This window comes from Leptodactylus fuscus, chromosome 6 (assembly GCF_031893055.1).
Source record: "Leptodactylus fuscus isolate aLepFus1 chromosome 6, aLepFus1.hap2, whole genome shotgun sequence".
Lineage (NCBI taxonomy): Eukaryota > Metazoa > Chordata > Amphibia > Anura > Leptodactylidae > Leptodactylus > Leptodactylus fuscus.
Genome location: NC_134270.1, coordinates 24,375,062 through 24,402,002, shown reverse-complemented (window position 1 = coordinate 24,402,002; position 26,941 = coordinate 24,375,062). Strand labels below are relative to the sequence as shown.

General features: G+C 45.7%; 1 protein-coding gene across 5 annotated transcripts in view; it reads right to left on the bottom strand.

Moving 5' to 3' along the window:
• DVL1 (dishevelled segment polarity protein 1) overlaps positions 1-13,360 on the bottom strand; it is a 135,354-nt gene extending 121,994 nt beyond the window's left edge. For all 5 annotated transcript variants that reach the window (XM_075279588.1, XM_075279589.1, XM_075279590.1 and 2 more), the window contains exon 1: positions 12,975-13,360. In XM_075279588.1, coding sequence (XP_075135689.1) covers positions 12,975-13,144 — 170 coding nt within the window. In that variant the 5' untranslated portion in view covers positions 13,145-13,360. The remainder of the gene's footprint in view (positions 1-12,974) is intronic.
• Between the last annotated feature and the right edge of the window lie 13,581 nt (positions 13,361-26,941).

The window sequence follows — 26,941 nt, the reverse complement described above, 5'->3', positions numbered from 1 at the left end:
TTTATACAAAATCATCAAGACTGTGCTGTGTGAACAAGCCTTATTTACACAAGTGGTTGACAGAATTTTAATAGTAAGTCTTAGACTCGGTTCACATCTGCGTTGGGGCCATTCTGTTCCCCTATCCACATGAAATATTCCCCACCCAGCGCTGACCTGAATATGGTGGCGGGAGGCCCGCCTCCTCCCCAATGCCAGCCAATCGCTAGGCCGGAAGGGGGAGGGATTCCCAGCCTCGCTACAGCCAGTCAATATCCAGCAGCGTTGATCGAGCTGAGCGCACGGCCAGCACTGCTACATCGGAGATGAAGCAGAGCTGGCTGTGCACTGAGCTCCGGCTACTCCGGAGATGCAGCCGAGCACACGGCCAGCTCTGCTTCATCTCCGATGTAGCAGTGCTGGCCATGCGTTCAGCTCGGCTGCATCTCCAGAGTAGCCAAGATCAGCGCACGGCCAGCTCCGCTTCATCTCCATTGTAGCAGTGCTGGCCGTGCACTCAGCTCGACTGCATCTTCGGAGTAGTCGAGCTGAGCGCACGGCCAGCTCTGCTACTTCTCGGCATAGGAATGCATTGACCAGTGTTGATTGGCCGAATGCCATACAGAGTATAGCATTCGGCCAATCAACGCTGGTTCTGCCGGTGGAGGCGGAGTCTAAGATCGGTCCACAGCAGTCTCCATTCTAGTCCGATATTAGACTCTGCCTCCTCACAGACGAGCCTCCGGCAGAACCAGAGTTGATTGGCCGAATGCTGTACTCTGTATGGCATTCGGCCTATCAACGCTGGTCAATGCATTCCTATGGGAAAAAGTCAGCTCCGCATATTGCAAGCTGACAGGGATCCCAACATAATACAGTGACTTGATGCCCCCAGACATGCTTCCCCTGCTGTCCCAGTTGCATTCCGGGGTGTTGCATCATTTCCTGGGGTGGCATAGTGGACTTGGTGACTCTCCTGATCCCCTGAAACGAAGCATTTTTCCCCATAGACTATAATGGGGTTCGATATTAGTCGAATATTGAGCGGCTATTCGAAATGAATATGGAATATTTTACTGTTCGCTCATCTCTATTCACAACAGACAGGACTACATTCAAGTCCCGGCAACCATGCGGCTAGTACTTAGCAGGCTTATCCCACAAGCCGACAGCTGTTGCTAGGAGACAATTTTCCTCAAGAACAAATAGTGACGGCGTCTCGTTGCGAGTCTTCTCCTCAGTTCATAAATCAGAGGACGGACATTACAGGAGGAGGAGGATGACGTGATGCGCTCACTTATAACCCAGTGCGGCCGAGCTCTACAATTATTATTAATTACCCCAGAAATATCATCAATAATTCCAGGAATTTATGAAAGAGAATAAATAGGATGAGTATTGCCGGGGGTACAAAGCCTAAATAATCAATGACAAGGAGCAGACCTTCACGTCAGAGGTGGAATATACCTGAGGAACATAACGGATTCCTGGCGGCCTCGGTCACTGGGAATCCGGCTCAGTGCCAGTGTTATAAATAGGGCAACAGAATGCCAGTGGACTGCATTGGCATCGCGTTGTGGCTAGCTGCGCGGAGAGTTCACATGGCGGTGAAGGTTTCCGCCGTGTGAACATACCCTAAACTGATTTTGAAGCGGATTTAGCTCCAAAGTGCTCCATAAAAACATAGTCTAAGTGTACATTCACACCTAGGAATTTGCAGTGGACTTGGGGGAGGACTCCGAACCCAAATCTGCGGTCAATTCTTCACAGAATGTGCCTCCTATTGTTTAAAATTGGGTGACAGATATCGCAATAGGACAGTGAAAAAGATCAGCATCCTGCACCATCTTGCTGCATATTTCGTGGCTTGTGACTCCCTACTGACTAGGCCCATTCAGCAGCAGAAAGCCGATGCCCTATACTGCAGCTTTACCACGGCTAAATACAGCGGCGGTAAACGAAGAGGAATTTCTCTACATTTCCTGCTGAATAAATATACCTTAAAGGGATCCTATCATTCAGATGACATTTTTTCTAAGTAGCACGTCGGAATAGCCTTAAGAAAGGCTATTCTTCTCCTACCTTTCGTTGTCTTCTCCGTGCCGCCGTTTGCATACAATCCCGATTCTTTTTGGTATGTAAATTAGCTCTCTCGCAGCACTGGGGGCGGTCCCCAGCGCTCAGACAGCACTGGGGGCGGCCCCAATGCTGTGAGAGAACTCTCTCCAGTGCCGCTTCCATCTTCTTCAGGAATGGCCTCTTCATTCTCTTCTTCCGGCGGTGTCTTCTTACTTCTAGGCCTCGGGCAGAGCAGACTGCGCATCCCCACAGGCCCCGAGAAAATGGCCGCTTACAATACTATGCAAGCGGCCATTTTCTCATGGCCTATGGGTATGCACAGTCTGCTCTGCTCAAGGCTGGAGGCCTTAGAAGTTACAAGCCACCGCCAGAATAAGAAGCTGAAGATGACGCTGCTGAAGAAGAGGAGGTGGAGAGAGTTCTCTCGCAGCACTGGGAATGCCCCCAGTGCTGTCTGAGTGCTGGGGCCCACCCCCAGTGCTGCGAGAGAGCTAATTTACATACCGACAAAAACCAGGATTGTAGGCGAACAGCGCCACGGAGAAGACAATGAAAGGTAGGAGAAGAATAGCCTTTCTTAAGGCTATTCCAACGTGGTACTTAGAAAAAATGTCTGAATGATAGGATCCCTTTAAGGCTATGATCACATGGCGGAATCTGGCATTAATCTTGAGGATGATTACTCCTCAAAATCAGAGGCACATTCTGCTCTGATTCTTTTTTTAATAGGAGGCATAGAACGCTGAAAGTAAGTATCCTGCTCAATTCTGCTGCGGATTCCGAAGTTGATGCAGCAGAAAAGTCCAAAGCACGACACACCCCGCTTGTGGGGAACGAAAACGAAGATAAAACTGAGGCAAATGTCAGAAGACTGTACTAGTAGTAGATGTCTAGTGATCTAATAACTATATATAATATATATCAACCTTTTAGGAGCCCGTACTACTGAGAGGACAAGAGGCCACTTTGGATTCTTATCACTTACAGTAGATGTACAGGCCGCACGTTCAACAGCACTCTATAGAGGAAACGTGCCGCAAGATTCTCCAATATGTTTCATTTTCTTTATATAAATTGTTCCATATTGTCATTTCCCATAGAGTCCTGGCAAGGCAGTGAAGTCTCCTACTTAAGACTGCCAGTTCCTGCCACTAGGGGACAGTGACTGTGCACCCTGTATACAAACTGACATGAGATACTGCTGTATACAGACGGACAGACATGAGATACTGCTGTATACAGACTGACAGACATGCTGAGATACTGCTGTATATAGTCTGACAGTCATGATAGGAATCTACTGTATACTCACAATGAGATACTGCTGTATATAGCCTGAATGACATGCTGAGATACTGCTGTATATATTCTATTAGAAAAGTGTACGACTATACACAGATAAATGAAAACATAAAATACCCCTTTAATTTTATCTGTATTTACACTATTTAGTCGGTCGCTGTATATGGTGGCACGTGAAGGGGTGTGGCCTACAGGGGGAGGGGTTTACATAATATAAATAATCCCATGCCACGCTTCGTGTCCTAGATAACTGTTTCTTGTACAGATACTCTATGGCTCTGGTGCCTATTAGTTATGCTCAACCCTATCTGGGCCAGAGCAACTTGCTCAAGGCATATGGGGGTCTTCTGAGATGCCATTTTTGTCGCTACCGTGTCCCCTTTAAATCTCTAACTGGTCACTTGTCTTAGTGTTGGCAAGTTCTTCATCCTGTGTGGCTCCCCTAACATCATGTAAGAATAGATGGGCTCGCTCCCGCTGACAGCTGGAAATTATACATATTCCCACTTCCCCTAAGATCCACCGAGGCCGAGAGGAAATTACATCGGACTTCATTTTTCAGACGTCCTTTTACTGCCGTGACTGTGCCCTTGTCAGCAGCGGATTGATAAATGACTTATTGATGACGGGAGGAAGCGGAGCATTAGTATATCCATTATCGGCTATATGTGGACGCCAGATATTTATAGTCATCCTGCTGTGACTATTACAGAATAAGGAAAGAGCGAACATAGAAAGCAAAGAACAAATAACAGCACATGTATATGTAACTAACACCGCCTGGGAAATCTGAGGAACAACCATGGGGACCGCCATTACCACTCTCACATGGTACCCAGCTTTCTCAGACTCCTGAAGTATAAAGAGTCTAGGGTCTGCCTGCTAGAAACCTAACCTCCAAGGCCAAGCTTTAAAAAAGGCTTCTAACTTTACATGCACATTATAGTACAAGTGCCCTCAGGTACCAGATCCCAGGTGAGACTGCACATTCTGCACTTCATTTACTGGGCTGTCCAGTCCAAGTGAATCTTACTTGCCGACGGAGTGAGAAAACAGTTACCGACTCCGACTGATGATTTGTTTTTAATAATATTATTGTAGAATTACGGTAATTAGATGTTTAGTTTGTTACATATTTGCTTTCATAGAAATCATTCACTAGATTTTTAATGCATTAGAGCAGGCGTGTCAAACATGCGGCCCGCGGGCTGCATGCGGCCCTTTACAGGCATATCTGCGGCCCGCACAAAAGTCTCAAACTTTGTCTCTAAGAGACAAAGTTTGAGACTTGTGCGGGCCGCAGAGGTGCAATACTGTCGCGGCTACTCGCTGCTGTGTAGACGTGATGTGACGTGATCACGGTGTCAAAACCCGCGCGGGCAGTTCACGTGTGAACTAGCCCTCCGAGAGAGAGAGAGAGAGTGCGGCGGGGGAGCGAGAGGAGGAGTCGTCGGAGAAGGTAAGTGTAATTTGTGTACGCATAGAGGTGGAACGTGAAACTGAGGGCAGATGAAGGAGGGGGCGGCATGACACTGGGGGCAGACATGGAGGGGACATGAATCTGAGGGCAGAGATGGGGGACATGAATCTGGGGGCAGAGATGGAGGGGACATGAATCTGGGGGCAGAGATGTGGGGACATGAATCTGGGGGCAGAGATGGAGAGGACATGAATCTGGGGGCAGAGATGGAGAGGACATGAATCTGGGGGCAGAGATGGGGGACATGAATCTGGGGGCAGAGATGGGGGACATGAGTCTGGGGGCAGAGGTGGAGGGACATGAAACTGGGGGCAGAGATGGGGGACATGAATCTGGGGGCAGAGATGGGGGACATGAATCTGGGGGCAGAGATGGGGGACATGAATCTGGGGGAAGAGATAGGGGACATGACACTGGGGGCAGAGATGGAGGGGACATGAATCTGGGGGCAGAGATGGAGGGGACATGAATCTGGGGGCAGAGATGGAGGGGACATGAATCTGGGGACAGAGATGGAGAGGACATGAATCTGGGGGCAGAGATGTGGGACATGAATCTGGGGCAGAGATGAAGGGACATGAATCTGGGGGGCAGAGATGGGAGGGTATGAATCTGGGGGGCAGAGATGGGGGGTATGAATCTGGGGGGCAGAGATGGGGGGTATGAATCTGGGGGCAGAGATAGGGGGGTATGAATCTGGGGGGCAGAGATGGGGGGTATGAATCTGGGGGCAGAGATAGGGGGGTATGAATCTGGGGGCAGAGATGGGGGGGTATGAATCTGGGGGGCAGAGATGGGGGGGACATGAGTCTGGGGCAGAGATGGAAGGGACATGAAACTGGGGGCAGAGATGGGGGGACATGAGTCTGGGGGCAGAGATAGAGGGGGGACATTAGTCTGGGGGCAGAGATGGAGGGGGGACATGAGTCTGGGGGCAGAGATGGAGGGGGGACATGAGTCTGGGGGCAGAGATGGAGGGGGGACATGAATCTGGGGGCAGAGATGGGGGGACAGGAATCTGGGGGCATAGATGGAGGGGACATGAAACTGGGGGCAGATGAAGGGTGTATATGTAAACAGATAATTTTCTTTTATGAAACTAACAAAATCTTCTCAGAGAACAAGGCTGACTGATCACCACTTATCATCTAAAAAAGATTGAAAAAAATGATAGCAAATAAATGTTTAGTTTTTAATTGCTGTATTTTTGTTAAATATATTAGTTGCTGTTACATATTACTACTTCATATCTTGTTTTCATGACTGCTGTTAAAATATGTGTGTGACATTAGCTGCTGTGTGCGGCCCTCGCAACAACCTCTTGTTACTCATGTGGCCCTCGGGGTACCCTGAGTTTGACATGCCTGCATTAGAGGATCTTTACTGCTTCTGGCTGACCATGGCTGCCGGGCCATTTATGATGGAGTCAGAGTCAGAGCAGGAGTTAGAGTCGGGCTGTGGAAAAAAATGGAGTTGGAGTAGTTTGGCCTACCTACTCCGCAACCCTGTAAAGTACACACACAATGATGTCACAGGAAAGGAATAATTCCTACAACTATTTTCTTAGAATACATACAATGATATCTCATTATAATACACACAGTGATGTCACAGTACAGGATAATACACACAGTGATCTCACAGTACAGAGATAATACACACAGTGATGTCACAGTACAGGGATAATACACACAGTGATGTCACAGTACAGGGATAATACACACAGTGATGTCACAGTACAGGGATAATACACACAGTGATGTCACAGTACAGGATAATACACACAGTGATGTCACAGTACAGAGATAATACACACAGTGATGTCACAGTACAGGGATAATACACACAGTGATGTCACAGTACAGGGATAATACACACAGTGATGTCACAGTAGAGGGATAATACACACAGTGATGTCAGAGTACAGAGATAATATACAAAGTGATGTCACAGTACAGGGATAATACACACAGTGATGTCACAGTAGAGGGATAATACACACAGTGATGTCACAGTACAGGGATAATACACACAGTGATGTCACAGTACAGGGATAATGCACACAGTGATGTCACAGTACAGGGATAATACACACAGTGATGTCACAGTACAGCATACCTCCCAACCGTCCCGATTTCCGCGGGACAGTCCCGATTTGGGTGACATGTCCCGCGGTCCCGGTTGGAGGGAGGTATGTCCCGATTTCAACTCAGATCTGCGTCCAGAGGACGCAGATCTGAGTTGAACACACATGCGGCTGAAGGAAGGAGCTGACACAGGTCAGCTCCTCGCTTCCCCGCTGCCCGCCTCTCTCCCTGACACACGCGGCTGAAGCTGCTCGCGTGCTCGCTTCGCCGCTGCGTCTCTCTCTCGCTGACACATGCGGCTGAAGCGAGGAGCTGACCTGTGTCAGCTCCTCGCTTCGCTGCTGCCGCCGGCTCCTGGCTTGTAGACGCGATGTACACGCCAGGAGCCGGCGGCAGCAGCAGCAGGTCAGCTCCTCGCTTCAGCCGCATGTGTCAGCGAGAGAGAGAGACGCAGCGGCGAAGCGAGCACGCGAGCAGCTTCAGCCGCGTGTGTCAGGGAGAGAGGCGGGCAGCGGCGAAGCGAGGAGCTGACCTGTGTCAGCTCCTTCCTTCAGCCGCATGTGTCAGCGAGAGAGGCGGCGAGGGAGCGGAGGAGAAGGTAAGTTTAATGTGGAGGTGGAACGTGAATCTGGGGGCAGATGAAGGAGAGGACGGCATGACATTGGGGCAGAGATGGGGGACATGAATCTGGGGGCAGAGATGGGGGACATGAATCTGAGGGCAGAGATGGGGGACATGAATCTGGGGGCAGAGATGGAGAGGACATGAATCTGAGGGCAGAGATGGGGGACATGAATCTGGGGGCAGAGATGGGGGACATGAATCTGGGGGCAGAGATGGGGGACATGAATCTGGGGGCAGAGATGGAGAGGACATGAATTTGGGGGCAGAGATGGAGGGACATGAATCTGGGGGCAGAGATGGAGGGACATGAATCTGGGGGCAGAGATGGAGGGACATGAATCTGGGGGCAGAGATGGAGGGACAGGAATCTGGGGGCAGAGATGTGGGACATGAATCTGGGGGCAGAGATGTGGGGACATGAATCTGGGGGCAGAGATGTGGGACATGAATCTGGGGGCAGAGATGGAGGGGACATGAATCTGGGGGCAGAGATGGAGAGGACATGAATCTGGGGGCAGAGATGGAAGAGGGACATGAAACTGGGGGCAGATGAAGGGTGTATATGAAACTGGGGGAGAGATAGAGGGGGGACATATAATTTACGGGTGACTGTAGGAGGATTATACTGTGTGCGGGCACATGAAAAATTAACGAGTGGGCGGAGTCAACACAAAAGTGGGTGGCTCATTTTGTCCCTCTTTCGGTTCTTCAAAAGTTGGGAGAGAGTACAGAGATAATACACAGTGATGTCACAGTACAGGAATCGGATCTATGGTACATTTCACAGCCGGGGTTCACGGCCTCCATGAAAAACACAGAAATGAATAGGCCATACCACATAGAAAAAAAAACTTCTGTCATGTGCACAGAGCCTTACCGCTGACAAATCTGATGTCAACAAGCGTTACCAAAACCAGACAGAACTAAGAGAAGAGGGAAAACTTTTACCAACTGATATCAGGTGGAGACCTGAATAAACTACAATGTATTAATTTCAATGTATTCAATTATTTTTTTATAATTGATTCTTTTTTTATTATCTGTCTTCTAAGTTAGGTAGAAGCAGTGCATTGTGGGTACGCCATGGGACTATCACACGCTGAAGACAGTAATAACACGTATCAGTATTTCTAAGACTGGAATCACGTGGCGGGCTGTGACTGTCAGGATTTTCCCAGGGCTCGGACATGGCAGCCTGAATGGGAATAGGATGTTTTGTAAGGCTTGATTTTATTTTGGCAGGGCTCCCTGACAGGAAATGCCCCCAAAATATACAGTAACATACAGTTATTACATGTCCGAAAAGCATTGCTCCATATAAGCAACTCACCCGGTAATGTAAAACTAATACTAACATGATCTCCGTTACAGCTTGCACAAAGGATATAACCCAACTTTCCCAAGGTTCTGATACTTATAATGGGCTGGTCATGATATTACTAAAAAATGGCTGCCACTTATCACCCGTCTCTGTCTAGCGGTTGCTAGGGGTACACCATACGATATGGTGTTGTCAGACGCACTGTTGGCATTGTCACCATGCTACCGCAACACGCCAGGGTTAGCAGTGTGGAGATGGCACGGGTGGACTAGGCCCAAGATGGCGGCTTCTCACCCTTCTCTAGTCACAGGGGCTTCAATGCTATGTTTTCCACACAGACTTATATGGGGGAGGTAAAAATGACAAATTCATCAGAATCGCAGTGAAAAATGTCTATTTTTTGCGGTATTTTTTTCCCCACTGTGTTTCCGATGCGCTTTTTCCACAGCCTTTTTAGGGTAGATTCACACTAGCGTTGGAAATCCATTAAGATAGGGTCCATTAAAAATACAAAAAGCAGATGCCTGTCATAATGGACGGTAAATGGACGCTAATTGATGTTAATGTGTCTGATGGCCATAATGGACCTGTGACAGATTTGATGTAAAGGATGCTCACAGATGACAGAAGAAATCCCATTGCAATCAATAGGATTTTTATTAGATTTCTGACAGATCTGTTAGTGACGTGTTAGTAACATTTACTGACAGGCGCTAACAACGGACATTAATAATAGTAGTGTGAACACGGCCTTAGCTGCGTTACACTACACATGGCCATAGGGAGTTGCCTTGAACCTATGTAGTGGTGATATTCTTAGGAAAGGGCATCAGTATTTATATTGGGAGTCCAAGACCCTAGACGCCTGCCGATCAGCATCTTCCCTGTGGTGATGACTTCAGTCATATTGTACAGCTGTCACTCAGTCCCATTCAAGTGAATGGGACAGAGCTGCAAAACCAAGCTCAGCCCCTATACAGTGTACAGCATTGTGCTCGGCATTCAGTAAGGAGGGCGCAGAGCTCAAGTGAACGCTGAAGACTCTTCGGCCATTGATCTATGGAGTTCAGGGTGTCGGATCTCTGGATCCCATACTGATAATAATATCAATATAGAAATCCTGGAAACCCCTTTAAGTTCCTGAGTTATTCTTCTCCGTAAAACATTTAATAATATGCTAATCCATTTCAGAACCGTTTTGGTCTTTTATATCAGTAAAGGACAATTTATATCGATTTATTGTCGGTCTACGGGGACCTGCGCAAAGACAAGACACAGAAGTTTCTGTTATGGTGGACACAGACTTGGAGACAATTCTCTCCAGGGATCTCTAAGTCCGTCTTGACAATTCTCTCCAGGGATCTCTAAGTCCGTCTCGACAATTCTGTCCAGGGATCTCTAAGTCCGTCTCGTCAATTCTCTCCAGGGATCTTTAAGTCCGTCTCATCAATTCTGTCCAGGGATCTCTAAGTCCGTCTCGACAATTCTCTCCAGGAATCTCTAAGTCCATCTCGTCAATTCTCTCCAGGGATCTCTAAGTCCGTCTCATCAATTCTGTCCAGGGATCTCTAAGTCCGTCTTGTCAATTCTCTTCAGGGATCTCTAAGTCCGTCTCATCAATTCTCTCCAGGGATCTCTAAGTCCGTCTCAACAATTCTTTCCAGGGACCTCTAAGTCCGTCTCGTCAATTCTCTCCAGGGATCTCTAAGTCCGTCTCATCAATTCTCTCCAGGGATCTCTAAGTCCGTCTCAACAATTCTTTCCAGGGACCTCTAAGTCCGTCTCGTCAATTCTCTCCAGGGATCTCTAAGTCCGTCTCATCAATTCTCTCCAGGGATCTCTAAGTCCGTCTCAACAATTCTTTCCAGGGACCTCTAAGTCCGTCTCGTCAATTCTCTCCAGGGATCTCTAAGTCCGTCTCCACAATTCTCTCCAGGGATCCCTAAGTCCATCTCCTCACTAGACTTATAGACCTTCACACAAATAGTCCCTTTGATAGACACGACACAGACAATTTTACATATGTTCATGTGAACACAACCAAAGACTTTATTCACACGTCTAGATGTTAGGTACGTGTGACGTCTGCATTTTTTGCGGATGCTGTGCGTACTAATTTGTCTCAGACGCCATCATGGATGCTATACACCAATGAGTCTATGGGACCATAAAAAAAAAAAAAAAACACATAAAATCCATGTGTCACGTTTTTCACAGAACCAGAGATATATAAAATATACACAAGGAAACAAAAAAAAACGGATGTGAAAAACGGATCAACCACAGACAGGACACCACCCGCAACTGATGTCTGCAGACTTGTGAACGAGGCCTTAAAGGTGATGGGTAACAACACCTAATGACAGCCGTTACAATGTACTAAGCGGTTGTCACCCGGATTACGACACGTAACTCTATATACCGATCGGCAGAGCCATAAGACCACGGCTAGGAGTGCGACAATCTATGACGATGACTGAAACAGCCAGGCGCTGCTGTCTGGCTCTATACAATGGGGCAGATTTAGGAAACGGTCCTTGAAGTCCGCGGCAGCCAATCAGAGGGCAGCTTTCAAGTCTTACAGGGCTCTTAAAAGAAGAATGCTGCGCTGTGATTGGTTGCTACGGGCAACAAAGACAGTTTATCTGGTAGAGGGGTTCGCAGACAGCTGGGGTACAAGTTTCTGCAGACTGTGCAACATGCTGAGACTTGTAGTGCTCAGCCAACGCCTTGGCACATTATACCAGCGTGCAGTCCTGAGCGCAGTCTGCTACAGCCCTGGCAATCGGCACAGTGAGGGTCTACATTACGGCGCCCTCTGCAGCTCTGCCACCATGCCCATATACTGTACAGCCACCCGCCTCGGCTGTCACTGACTCTCCCAGCTGCACCTCGGCTGTGTCAGAGAAGACATGCCCTCCCTCCTCCCTCCATGTTTATTGTGGGGCCTCCTGTACAGACAGCTATGAAGATCCTGGCGATTACATTGCCCTGTAAAACCTGGCACACTAGGCACTGCCAGGAGGACAGGCCAGGGCACCGCAAGCTGGGAAATCAGGGCTTGGCAGTATGGCTACAGTGCTAGAGACACCAGGGAGCCATCAAAGCGGCCGCCACTCCACACATGGGCATCTATGAAACCAATTAGCAGCATAAAAGCAAAGACAATCCCCATAATGACAGCGCGGGCACCCGGCGCGCCACCACAGGCACTGCAGAGGTTGTGTTATCAAACAGCCATTATCAGGGCAGAGGACGCAAAGGGTTAAAGTCCGGAAATAGGAGTCACCTGATAAGACTCTGCACTGTAATAACATGAAGGTCAGCAATGTACCTGCAGCAGAGGGCGGGCTGCAGAGTCAGGGGGGCCGGGGGCACTTCAGGTGTATACCCCCCCCCAAAAAAAAATACACATTAACAAGCCCAATTCACCTCCTACTTATTCCTAACAGGATGCCAGCGCCGGTGTGTATTAAACGCCGCTTTCTCCTTAGAAGTCGATCTCCCCCTCCCATTTAATAATTATTCTTTATGGAAAATGACAGTAAAAAAAAAACCTTTGAAGCGGTGACATTGCCAGGATTAAAAATCCCCCCCATCCCCGCCGTATTACTCCCGGGAATCGTCTCATATTGTATTCCAGAAATCCGCTTTTATTGGAAATATATATAAGTAACGCGTATATCAACGTGGAGCGTAAAAGCAAAAAAATTGGCGCCGTATTGATGTATAAATGATGCCATATTCTGGAATAATTTAATTTCGGAGAGCGCAAGGTGTAACGTGATGTCATGGGTTATACGCCAGACTGGGTTTGGGGTGACGTCACTGGATGGAAGTACTTTGAGAGCACGGCATGTATTCTGTATGTCATCTGACATATGGCGACACTGAACGCACAGCACATATATACGTGTATATAATAATCTCTATGTATATCCTACAGCAGGTGCAATACATAATATTACTAGCAGCAATAACATATCCAGTCCATGCAGCTGAAACTATGTATGACTGACGGCAGATGTCAGATTGCAGCTGCCCTGCTCGCAGACACAGCCAGACATACACACACTCAGGGGGTAGAAGGTGCACTGCTTACCCAAAATCCTGGTCCATAGACTTGAAGAAGAATTTGTAATTGTGCACGGGTCTATTGCTGAGGACATTCTTAAAATCTGCTAAGGTGACTTTTTCAGGAGACACAGGCAGTTTCACCAGATAAGGGGTTTCTTCTTCATCTATATGGTAGATGATTTTAGTCTCAGCCATGAGCAAAGAAATGTCAAAGGGGGGTAGACCCCCCCAAAATTGCAGGGCTCCCTTCTTCTGCAAGCTGTAGCAGGTTCAGGCACAGAAGGCTTCCAAGATCAGTGCAGAAATATGGAACCAAAGTCTGGATTTTTCCCTCTGCCAGTCACTCAATAGGCTTTCACAATACACTGCTCTCAAAACAGGAAGGGAGAGATGCAGAATCCTGATCTTGTAATGCATTGTGAAATGGCTGCTTATAGGACATTCTGCTCCCTGCAGCGCCCTCTAGCTGCACGCTGCAGAAACGCAGCCATTACTTTTTCTAGAAGAGCTGATTGACTGTGTCCAAAAAAAATACAGGGTTTGTTTCAGATTTCCTTTAGTCATCTTTTTTTATTCTCTCTCTATGGTTTAGCTTGTTTCTCTTTTTTAAGAATGGGATTGAGGTTTATTGGTCAGCCATTGAGTTCACTGCAGTGAATACTTTCTGTGCTACATTTCACTGTGAAAATATTCTGCCTGCCCTTGGAGCAAATCTACAGAATAATGCTGAGATTACACTAGCGTCGCCTGTCCGTTGTTCTGGTCCAGACTGGTGGACCTCTAAAATAGCATAGCTCGGTCAATGCATTCGAATAGATTGTAAGCTCTTGCGAGCAGGGCCCTCAGTCCCATTGTATAAAATGACTTTCTTTGTAATGTATCTTTCTGTCTGTATTTGAACCCTACAAATTGTACAGCGCTGCGGAATATGATGGCACTATATAAATAAAATTTATTATTATATTATGTATGGGTCATTGAAAATCATGGATGACGGAAACCAATCTGTATGTCATCCGCGCGATGTGCATGTAACCTTATGCTGGGTTGGCACCGTGTTCCGCCTCAAAACATGTATCTACTGGTCCTAGAAAAAAAAGGAATACATGGCACATGGATGACTTCTGTGTATAATCCGTGACCTCCATATATTTCAATTATATTATGAGCCATCTTCCTACAGTTATGCTTATGGGGCCATGGAAAACAATAGGTCAGTATGCTAGCCATTAAAAACACAGTTGTGCGCATAGAGCTCAAGGTTACGTTCACACGTAAAGATAGGCAGCAGAAAAATCATAGCCGAGACACCTGCGTTTTTCACAGCTTTTCTAGACAACTTTTCATTTTTGTCTCTCCCCCAAGTCTAAGGGCTCGTTCACACGGGGCAAGAGGGGACAGATTTTGGCGCTGAATCCACGTCAGAATCTGCCCCCTCACAATAGAGGTCTATGGAGACCGCTAGCTTACTTTTTGCCGCTCACGGAAAAAAGAAGCGAGCTGCCCTTTCTTCAGGCGGATTCCGCGGCTGAATCAGCCGCGGTGTCCACTTCGCGGCAGCACGCTCCGGACTAGGCCCATTCATTTGGGCCTACTCCGGAGCGGGAAGCCGCGACTGTTGGAAGTCGCGGCAGACGTATTTTGGTCCTATTCGGCTTCCCGTGTCAAAATCAGGACCAAAATACGCCCCCCCCTTGCCCCGTGTGAACTAGGCCTAATGGTAAAATGCAGCATTTTTGCAGTGTTTTTTCTGCAATGTGTGAATGAGAAGAAATTAAATGTCATTTTCTTTGCTGATACTGTATAATGTTGTATTTTTTTCAGCTGTTTTTCCGTAGTGGTCTAAAACACTTCAAGATATGACCTCAATCTGCAAAAAGTTACCCAAGTAACAAAGCTTAAGTTCAGTTCTGCACTGGAGACTCCATTGCAGTGTCCGCCTGATATCAGCAGACAAAAAGGATGTGCTTGCACAAGTTCTGCCCCTTTCAGTTTAAGGCCGGGTTCACACGGAGTTACGTGCCGCGAGATTTGGCACGTAGACGCCGCGTGACCCTTTGCGTGCCGTACACGCTCCCATTCATTTCAATGGGAGCGGGGAGCGTATGCGCCGCGCTAGTTTGCGGCCGTGAATAAATGCACGGCCGCAAACTAGCGCGGCGCATACGCTCCCCGCTCCCATTGAAATGAATGGGAGCGTGTACGGCACGCAAAGGGTCACGCGGCGTCTACGTGCCAAATCTCGCGGCACGTAACTCCGTGTGAACCCGGCCTAAAAAACAGACACCCGATGGATCCCATTGTAGTCAGTAGGGTCCGTTGGGCTCTGTATGTATCCGCTACTTCAGCGGTCCGCCTAGGTACAATGTGGACATGGTTAAATAGTTGTATGTCCAAGAAATAGAGGTTGTATAGAATTAGAAAAACATGGCTCCTTTATCTCTAAAACCCAGACACATCTGTCCACAGGTTATGTGTATTATTGCAGCCTAGACCCATTTATTTTCATAGAGCTGAACTGCAATACCAGACACATCCTATGAACTGGTGGGGGCGCTGCATCTGTAAAATGGGAAAAAAAACAAATCTGCATGTAAATAATTGTAGATTATAACCATCCAGTCCTTGGTGCGCCAGAAATCATAAAACATTGTATTGTCTTCTTAGTGAGGTTGTGCTGGCCAACCTGAGCGTACAGCGCTATGGTGTATGTGGGATATATAGGCAGCTTGTGAGCCCATAGTAACTAACCTGCTGATACGTATGGCAGTCTCCGACACTCCACCAATGAAATATCATTTACAGAATAAGGATTAGTCAGATGGATTTCATCTGCCTCCAATGGATCTCACCATGGGAAGTGACAAACAACTTCACCTGCCATATTGGTGCAACTTTGATCCACCTCTAAGAATTAAAGGGCAATACAGCTTGCAGAAAACACTAAGCACGTGATGACGGCATTCCCTCCATCTGGAGAATAAACCTTTAATCTCAAGAACCAACAAGGCTTCTTCACTGTAAGAACTGTGACTCTTTGGAATAGCCCACCCAGGAGCTGGTCATGGCAGTCACTGCTGGCAGCTTCAGAAACGGCTTTATTGTCAAGGCCAGTGCTTCAGGCAGCTGAAGGCCCGCCCCCAGTGCACCTACTGCATCATTTGCCAAAGACTGTAAGGTTGTTGTTTTTTTTTCCAAACCACAAAAGTGACATACTTTACAAAGTCATGTTATCAGTGTAACATGGTGGTCGCAGGTGAGAATGCAGGCAGTGAAACTTGTAGGCCTCGGGCAGAGCCGACTGCGCATGCCCACCGGCCACAAGAAAATGGCCTCTTACAATACTGTGTAAGCGGCCATTTTTCTTGTGGCCGCGGGCATACACAGTAAGCTTTGCCTGAGGCCCGAGGCCTACAAGTTTCACCACCTGCGCCGGAAGAAGACAGGAAGAGGACGTTCCTGAAGAAGATGAAGGCGGCGCTGGAGAGTTTTCTCGCAGCATTGGGGACGCCCCCAGTGCTGCGAGAGAACTCATTTGCATACTGGCGAAAACCAAGATTTCTACAGAACAGCGGCGTGGAGAAGACATCTATAAGTAGGAGACAAATAGCCTTTCTTAAGGCTATTCCGATGTGTTAGTCACAAAAAATTCCATCTGAATGATAGGATCCCTTTAAGCTGAAGTTACTGAATATAGCTGATGCCCAATGTGGCAGTGCTAAGAAAAAATATTGTCTCCCATAGATTAGACTGGAGGACTGGAGAGAGATGGCCATCTCTCCAACCAAGCCCAGTGGTGAAGGACTTGCTTCATGTTCAGCAATTCTTTTCTAGGACACTAATGGAGGAATTGCACATAACGCAGCTCCCTGATGTAACACTGTGTGTGCTTTATGGATACACGTCATGTGTAATATAGTTCTAAGGTAAATGAGAAATGAATCGCTTTTTATTACTACCCTCAACAGATCATCAAATAAGTCATTTCCATATAAAACACTATTCTGGCCAGAAAATATTCTTTCATGCACAGCCAGGTTTCGAAAAAATGTGTCCCAGGGCATCCCCGTAACGTGTATGTAAATAGGGACGGGCCTGCTCTACTGTTACATGTTACATGTGTGTTACTGATAAATATGATTAAGGGGCAAGGTTAATATAAGGGAGGATTACATTGGTTTGGAATATTAACATAGAGGGACATCAGGGACCTTACAGGGGACCAGTCACCACCTCCAACAACTGTAACTCTTTGCATCCTTGAATAGCCTCCGCTCCACTGATTCTGACGCATTTGGAATTTTTTCTCTAGCCCCCACAATCCTTAGCAATCTTAGGATCTCTGCCGTCAGGTGGGAGATCCTGGGCTGGGATGGGTAGTCTGAGACCGCCCGTTGACCGCTATTGTGCTGAAACTAACAGAAATGATTGCTCTGGAATGGTGGGGACTGGAGAAAAAATTCCAACTGTACCAGTCCAGAACCAATGGAGCAGAACCTATTGCAAATCTCTCAGAGGCCTTACTCGAGGCTTCTAGGCCCAAAATCAGAATCTGTAATGGGGCACCTACCGAACTTGTGTCTTGAAGAATAATGGTATGTATTATATAGGTCCAGGGTCCAAGGCCTATAGTGACTGCTACCTCTGCCTCCCCTATAGCTACACCCCGCCACCTATAAATATTATATGTGTTACCGCACGTCAACATACTGCGGATATTGTTCCCAATGATTCAGACGCTACAACACAGAGTGTACACTGGCCCGCTCTCTATAAACAGCCCTACCAACCTCCTGTTCATTGACGTGTCACACTGTATTGTGGAAATCAAACATTTTATGACTCATGTCATTGACTCATTCTTTTATGCCACATGACTTCGGTCTGGCCCTACCTTATCATCAGCTGAAGGATATGTGCAGTCATGGCATCCAGACAGATATCCACTCTGTAGATCTAAGTGTCACACAGCAGTGCCCAGTAGGTACCAATGCCAGTCTCATCCTGCAAAAATCAATGCTCTTTATATAGACTGGAGTATTTTGCTATCACAAAGTCCATACCTTATTGGTGCTGTGCGAGGTTCAGGCTCATGGGCGCAAAAATATATATCTGGGTGTATTAACTTAGTGGCGATAAACCCATGATCTGTGTCAATAAGGATATCTCATGGTGCAGGATCTGTACAGAAAATGATGTGTTAATGGGGTAGCGCTTATTATATACCATAGCTCCAATGCACTGCACATTTGCCCAGAAGCATAAACTCAGGTTTATGTACAATTTCTGTATCAGAGATCACCATTCAGATTTTAAGCCCATATAATCAAATGGTGAGGGCCCATCAGATCTCCTCCATCTTGTATCCCTTAAGACATTTGGCTCTTCTTTAGATGATTTTATGATCTTTAGTCAACATAACCGTCATCTCAATCCCAGTGCTGACCATTGTACTGATTGGACATATCAAATTAAAGAGTTTTCTTGGACTATTAACTCATTGGGGTAGATTTATTAAGACTGTCATATCATACTCCAGTCTTAGTAAAGGGTCCTGCGCAGGGACAGAGAGATTGATGATGAAGGTGACTCTTTATAAATCAGTTGGCAGTCCAGAATGGAAATCTACTGGTGTACATATCCATTATAACTCCTACCTGAAAACTTTGTGTGTCATAATAAAACTGCCCTGACCCTTGATGGCCCCCGCCCATCCCTGTCCATATTCACACTATGTAGTGAGTGATCAGGGCACACACCTCACTTGGCATAGGCATAGTTTACTGATATGACAAAATCAACCCAAGGACATGGGCACCTCAGTAAATAGTTGCAGTTGTTTCCCTATCCATCCGCGACAATGTTTTCTGCAGGAGATAATGGATGATTTTGGCACAAAATATATAAGAAGCATGAAATAACATTCCCTGTATAGAAAGAACCGTGCCCGCTCTCACCATGTGCCTTCATCATATCTTTCCCTCCCCTATAACACCATTCATGGGCTGGACATGGTCTACAAAGGAGGATCCCGTCTGCCTTGCTCGGCACAATGGGCCATTAGTTCTGGCCTTCCCCCATCATGTCATGCTTTTACTACATTCTCGTAACGTAATGTGATTTCACAAGTGCCAAGTAGTTACTGCTCAGGGGTTCTTAAGGGTCCCCCTCTCTCCCTAAAGTAGAGAACAGGCTCCTATTATACAGGTCTGGGGAGGGATTATGTCAGATACGGTTCTGTCTGCTTCCCACAGGGTAGGCTCATTGTTCTCCATTTATGGACCTGTAGTAGGGTCTGTAGAAATACAGGTCTCTAATATATCATGAGATGGATCTAAAGGGGGTCATTTGGATGCTAACACCGATTTTACAAGTATTAATACTTTTATTTATTATTTTTACAGCCCATCTTGTGAGGTGTACATTGTAATTTCCCTGTTATGGCTATGTTCACATCCCATAGAAACAAGGGGCCTCAATCATCACAATACGCGAACCCCAAAACGATATACAGAACCAGACAAAAGAGAACATGGGGGGCAAAAACGCAATTGAAACAAAGTCACAAAAAGAAAATATTTAAAATATATTGATATTTATTGATACATAATATAAAAGAAGAGAAATATATAGCAGCAGGGCAGGTTTTACAAAAGCCAAAGAGAAGAATCAAAGACATAAAATAAGTGCACACAAACCGATATATCAGTCAACAGTATATATGCAATAGGGTAACAGGTATAAAGAATATCATTACAAATATATCAGTATATTAATTCCCCAATTGTATCAAGTACCGTATATACTCGAGTATAAGCACACGAGGCGTCGTCAGGTGCCCATCTCCACTCCCATGTAAAAAATACGATGGAAGTTTTCCTCCATCATGTCTATTGCTTGTCTGGTGGAAGAAAAACTTCTTTTATTTTGTTACAAAAGAAAAAAAACTTAACAGAAGAAAGTGTCCATCGTGTTTTTTACATTATAGTCCATGGAGACGGGGACAGATGGAGGGGGATTCTTGTGTGTCTGGTATTCCACTACCATTAATGTCCATTGCTCTCATCCTATGACGCATGACAGCAACAGACTGTAATAACAGTAGGGTCAACATGGCCTTAAAGTGCTTGGTTTGCCTAATGGTCTATTATATAATAAGGTAGTCTACATAAAGCTACATGAGCCATTGACCAACCAGTATCCATGCACGTTGAGAGATGAAGTAAGTTTGATGGAGTATGGTGGAAAATACTGGATGAAGTTATTCGGAGTAATAATGGAGAGGAGGGCAAAAGGAGAAATGCCATATTTGGGAACATAATAGGAATGCCTATAAAGGTAATCAAACCTGATTGTCTAGGGTAGCACATTCTAGAGAACTGGTGCAGCTCAAGAAAAGTTTTGGAGACTGGAGTGGGAGGTTGGGATTATGGAAATGTCAATCTTAGATCACTGGCAGAGCAGAGAATATGGGCAGGGTGGTAGACAGATGAGTGTTGCTATGTAAGGAGAGCTGTGGAGGGCCACAAGGGTGAAAGTGAGAAGCTTCAATTGTATTCTGTAGTTGGAGTGTAGGCAAGTGGTGGTGTGACTGGCACAGGGTAGAGGCACTGGTATAGTGGTTGGACAGAAAGATGAGCCTGGCTGCTCCAATTCAGGGTAGATTAGGGAGGTGAGAGTTTATGGAGGGGAAGATAAGTAGTGATTTAGGAAATTTGGAGTGGATTTTGAGGCACATACTGAAATTTGCCTCCCTGAAGCATCTTGTTCAATCCCACCATGGATTCTGCACCTGAATCAACATACAAACCATGGCACAAGGCCTCACACTGGACAAGCCTATTACATATGAGGCTATTGAGTGTGCCAAGGCTCGGCTTCAGCTTTCTGATGCGGGTTCCACAGGAATGATTTTTGGCCAGGAATTTATGATGGCAGACCGCCTCAAATTCCTCTGTGTGAATTTGCCTTTACAGTAGTCAAGGTGGGAATGAGTCAGGGCAACAAGAAAATGGGCGTTCAGTTTTAGGGATCATTATAACTTTAAGACATGAAATCTTGAAACTATCTCTATCTACTCCTGTCGAATTACAGCCATTTATGTTACAACTCCATGCCTTATACTTGACCCTGCATGTCAATTGGCCACTACAGCAGTATACACCCATGAAGCTACATACGGGTTAATCAGACATGATGAATGTGCGTTGACGGTATGTCAATGTATTCGTGGTAATAAACCCGCCCTGATGTATAGCTGCACAGACGCTGCGGCTACAAAGGCGCGCTGTTCTTTTGACAGATTTCGTTTAATGCCTCTGATGTGCCTTATTTTCAAACGTGTTGATCTCCTGCCTATGTAATCGCCAAGCAGGCGGCATGGACGCCCTGCTGAGCATACAGTGTGTAGCGTAACAGCAGGCCCGCAGCACGTCCCTTTCTATCTTCTACAGGAGAGCAAAGAGAATATATCACCTGCAGAGAGAAAGGAAGCGAGAAAGGTTATAGCAATGGAGGAAAATAAGCACAAAGAACCGCAGGCAGAAAGCCATACAACATAGGAGAATAGCTTGTCCAGTGCTCCACATAATGGAGTCCATTTAGTCGCGTCATGTATTTGCTGGGCCTTATGAAGGGGTGTAGCTGGGGGAAGGGTACTGGAGTATGCGTTCGGGGGTTGGTTGTTGTTTATTCAGATTTAATCTAAGATCTAAGAGGGTTTCTGCTGTCCGTGTCCATCACAGGACCAGGACAATGGACAAACAGACCACTAAAATAGCGGACACCACCGGAGCCTGACAGACATTGACTATAGTAGGGCCCATTGGGTGTCCTTGGGTCTTAACCGAAACCACCAGCCATTTCCAATGATTCCCAACAAACACTGCGATGGAGCCTCCAAATGGACACTTCGATGCGGATGTGAACGTAGCCTTAGACAATTGTTAGATTTGCAATAGCCCCCCCATAGTGTAAATCTGTTCTAATGTTCACAATGGAATCATTCATGGCAGAGTCTCAATTCATCGTAGACTCCATTCACATCACCTTTTTAACATCCATTCAGCATATCCAAACCAGGAACACAGACATAAAACGCACTCATCTCTATCCGTTAGCATCAGTTTTAGCACGGATACAAGAAACTGATGCAAAAAACATGATATGAATAGACCCTTACATACCGTATGTAGCACATAGAGCATTCACATAGCCGACATTGCGGTAAACAGAAAAGGACATGGAATGAGATGACAAGTGGGTGGAGGAAGGAGGTGATGGCTGGGAGATAACATTCCTGTACTGAGAGGCATGAAGGTCACTGGTGCCGGGATTTTGGCTCAGACAGGTAACACTAGGAGTCTCTGCCACAGCCTGCAGCACTTATAAGAGTCAGATCCTTATTACCTATGGTTCTTGCAGTACTAGACAAGCACCGACATATACCGTAGAATCTGGGAATCTTTGCCCAAAACAACGTCCCTGCTATTTAGACACAAGGTATTTTATTGTATTCTGTTATAGGCTTTGTGTATATAGATACATGCCAAATATGTCATACCACCACCTCTGCCAACTTGCTTCATGTTGAAGGAATTTCCTTTAATGGATCAGTGGACACAGTGTAATATGTAACTGGCAATGGCAGACGTTACATGGTATTTTGTAGCTTCAGGTTGCTGTGTTGCTACATGTGCAGCCTTTGACGTGGCACATTGCAGTGTTACAATTTGTCAAAGACTATGAGGCATTCCCATTAGACATGGGCACTATAATGGGCAGAAGTGTGAAAGCCTGAAATATCTTGAAATAAGCAAGTTTAGTATTTGGTCCTTTCTAGCGATGGTTGACACTACTACGCCTGTAAGACTCTGTGCATACATGGCCTTTTCTGTATTCCATGTTCATCAGTTTCCTAAATGGAGAGGAGGTTCCTGTACACAAGATCACCAACATTGAAATGGGTTTTCTGACCAATGTAACCCCTAAATAAGTCCCAAGCGCACTCACTCCATGACAGTCTATGATATTGTATAACCCCAATACCAAAAGAGCTGGTCTGTTGTGTAAAATGGATATAAAACATAGCAATGATTCGGAAATCTCATATAATAATATTTTATTCAAAATAGAATATAGAAGATATATCAGAATGAGAAAGTTTCACTGTAAAACATAGAAGACATAATAGAAGGTGAAAGTTACACTGCAAAACATAGGAGGTGAAAGTTACACAATAGAACATAGGACACATGTAACATCTCTGCCTGTTCAGGTCACTGCGCCACCCTCTGCTCGCATGCGGCGGTGCAGGAGGCGTGTGCAGTTTAGTTCCTTGCCTAGATTTTTTGGTTGCACTGTGTGAACATGGCTCTAGTTCTTTAATTGAATTTGCACCACACCCGTCTTCTGCCCTTGTCTGCCTCTGTCCATGAAGTAGTTTAAATTTGGTCTTGCCCTGTGATTGACAGCCTGCCTTCCTGTCAGGTTCAGGGCGGGTTCATCCTCCCCTATTTAGTCTTGGCTCACATTCACACTGGTGCCTGTTATTGCCTCGTGCTTGCTGGCTTTCTCTTGCTGTTTATTCTTGTATTCTTATCCTGACCTCTGGCTTCCCTACTGACAATTCTTTTGGACTTCGATTTGACACTGCATTGCTCGACTGTTACCGAACCCCTGGCTAGCTGACCTCCCTTTGTTGTTGTTTGTCTTGTCTGCATTTTGTGTGTCACATATATAGGTAGGGATCGTCTCCAAGTTGCCACCTATTACATAGGATAGGGCCTGGCAAGAGGAAGGGACAGTGGGGGGCTTCACCTTAGGGCTCATTGTCTCTTGTGCCCCTTCCTCCAGGGTTCTCCAACAGCTACTGGGGAATTGTCATCTAAGCAATTCCCTAACAACACATATCAGAACTCAAAAGTTACACAGCAAAACATAGAATACATGACAGAAGGTGAATGTTACACAATAGAATATAAAATACATATTAGAAGGTGAAAGTTACACAATAGGACATAGAACAGATATCAGAAAGTGAAAGTTACACATTTCTGAATTTAATTTGAAAAAGATAAACTCATTTAGAAACTGATGGCAACAACACATCTCAAAAAAGTTAGGAAAGGGGGGCCACACGATGGCTCAGTGGTTAGCATTGCAGCGCTGGAGTCCTGGTTTTCAAATCCTGCCAAGGGCAAACAATCATCTGCAAGGAGTTTGTATGTTCTCCCCGTGTTTGCATGGATTTACATCCCATATTCCAAAAAGACATACTGATAGGGGAAAATGTACATTGTGAGCTCTATGTGGGGCTCACAATCTACATAAAAAAAAAAAAAGTTAGGAAAAGGTCACTTCTACGATTGTATAGTAACTCTTCTCTTTTTACAACAGTCTGTAAACATCTGGTAAGCTAGGAGACCAATGGCTGGAGTTTTGAGTGAGGAGCTTTGTTCTTTTTATTGTCTGCTATAGGATTCTAGCTGCTCAACAGTCCTGGGTCTTTTCTTTCATATGTACTGTACATGCAGTTGACCCCAGTCTACACAGTAGAATGGTATAACCCATGGGCAGAGGCATCACTTAGCTCCATTGCAAAATCAAAAATGGAGCCCCTACCTTGTGAATAATGTTATATTGTAAGTGTCAGGGGAACATCTATTTTTCCTTCGCTTTTTATCTACATTTATCTAAATACTAAATTAAAAAAAAGGCAAAACCAAAAATGCTATAAAATAAAGTCCTACGTATCACTGGAAAAGGTGCAAAAATTATTTGAGTAACCTGAACAAAAAATGAATAAATTTATAGACTTAAAAAACAAAATCTGTGAAATAAGATAAGATAAGATAATCCTTTAATAGTCCCACAGTGGGGAAATTTCAGTGTGTTACAGCAGCATAGTAATACAGATACAGGATAATACACAGTAATATATTACAGACGTAGACACACATATGCTGAGAAGAGAAGATATACTAGGAGTCCATAGCAGCTAAGGGAGAAAAGAAAGAAGGAAGACTTCAGGATCATTCAGTTCTCTGTGCGGAGTGATCTTCGCTTGGTCTGATGTAGATTATGTAGCCTGACCGCGGTTGGGAGGAAGGACCTCTTAAATGCGTTTGGTCATGAGCCTAGGAAAATGGCTTAGTCATGAAGTGGTTAATAAAGTTTATTGAAAACCCCAAAACAAACACCACTCGCACAGAGAAGGCCCATGGAGAACCATAATAGAGTGCCCGTACAGTGTGCCCTAGATGCAGTACCTGCGATTACCACTAATTGCCAGGCTATGACTGTACTATATGAAACAATGGACTCCTCTGCCGTAACTGCCCACAAGAACTGAAATAGTCATCCCCATCATTGTTGAAAAAGTGACCCATTGTGTTGGATGATGTTGAAGCAGGTCTTCTGTATTAGCCAGATGCCAAATGATTCCCTATAGCAAATATGCAAGGTTCTTCTCTTCTTTGTTCAGGTCTACATGGGGATCCTGAAGATAAAGAGCCTGTCCGATAGAAAATCGGTTACCTGGTGTACCCCATAGACTATAATGGGGTCTGCCCTGTGTCGATTATCGGTTCTTTATTGAGTGTGTAGCATTTTTCTCTCCACATGATTCATGCGGACATCGCTCAGAAAACACATGAACCCCATTATAGTCTATGGGGTCCGTGTGGTTTCTTAGCTAACCACTTTTTAATGCGTATAGGATTCCATTCTGGCGGGTCACCAACTCCCTGAACGGAATACTGAACGCAGATGTGAACCAGGCCTTACAGATAAAGGGTAGAAAAAACTGACCTGGAATTTCACTACTATATGAAACTATAATGTGTCTATCCCATCATCTCATGTTCTCTGCTATAGCATGTGACCGCGTGACTGGTGACATTCCCAGCATTCTTATTTTCTTATTTGTACAGGGCTGTAGATTGCTCAGATCATGTCCTCAGATAAGGCAGAACCGGCAGAGTCGTTACAAATTATTAACTTGAACAAAGTACTTTCCTGATCCCTATTTTACGGTTTAACCTCCCTGACTTGGGTCCTGGATATTCTACTGTCATGTCTTTTTGTAAATTCTTGTAGTCTCCATGAAATAACAGGAGAGAATCTTGTCTTAGAACATTGCATTGTGTTATTCCTCTGTTACTACTCCTGAAAATGAAAGAATACATTGGCAGCGCATTCAGTGACAGTCGATCAATGGCTCCTCTCATTATTAAGATTATTACAGTATTAACCCCCTGGAAAAATTGCCCATTTAATACATGAACAGCGGCCCCTGTGCTTATATAAAAGGGTTCCCAGTCCAGAATTTGTGGGATAATTTTTAGCTATGTAACTCATTTATATGCGTGATAAAAAAATAGTCTTAGACTAGCTATAAGAATCTCAATGTCTGTGCTTCTGCTTTTCCACCTTGCAGCCTTTGTGCAGCAGTTCTTGCCGTTGTCGTTTTAAGGTTACCGTACCTACCAGTCAAACTTTGGCTGGGTCTGCTGAGTGCTGCCTTGCCCTCCAATCCAGGGCTGAGATCTAAAACCTCTATATACTGCTCAGTATTGAAAGTGCCTTTTAAAGGGATCCTATCTTTCAAAGCCATTTTTTTATAACACGTCAGAATAGCCTTAAGAAAGGCTATTCTTCTCCTACCTTTCTTCGTCTTCTCCGTGCCGCCGTTCGCTTGAAATTCCGTTTTTTCTCGGTATGTAATCAGTTATCTCGCAGCACTGGGGGCAGGCCCCAGAGCTCAAACAGCACTGGGGACTGCAAGAGAACTCTCCAGCACTGCCTCCATCTTCTTCTGGAACGAGGTCTTCACCACGTCTTCTTCTGGCGGTGTCTTCTAACTTCTAGGCCTCGGGCCTAGGGCAAGCCGACGGCACATGCTCGCAGCCACAAGAAAAAAGACCGCTCACACAGTATTTCTCCACTCCCAGAGCCATATCAGGTATTAATGTTTGCGGGACAAATTGTTCT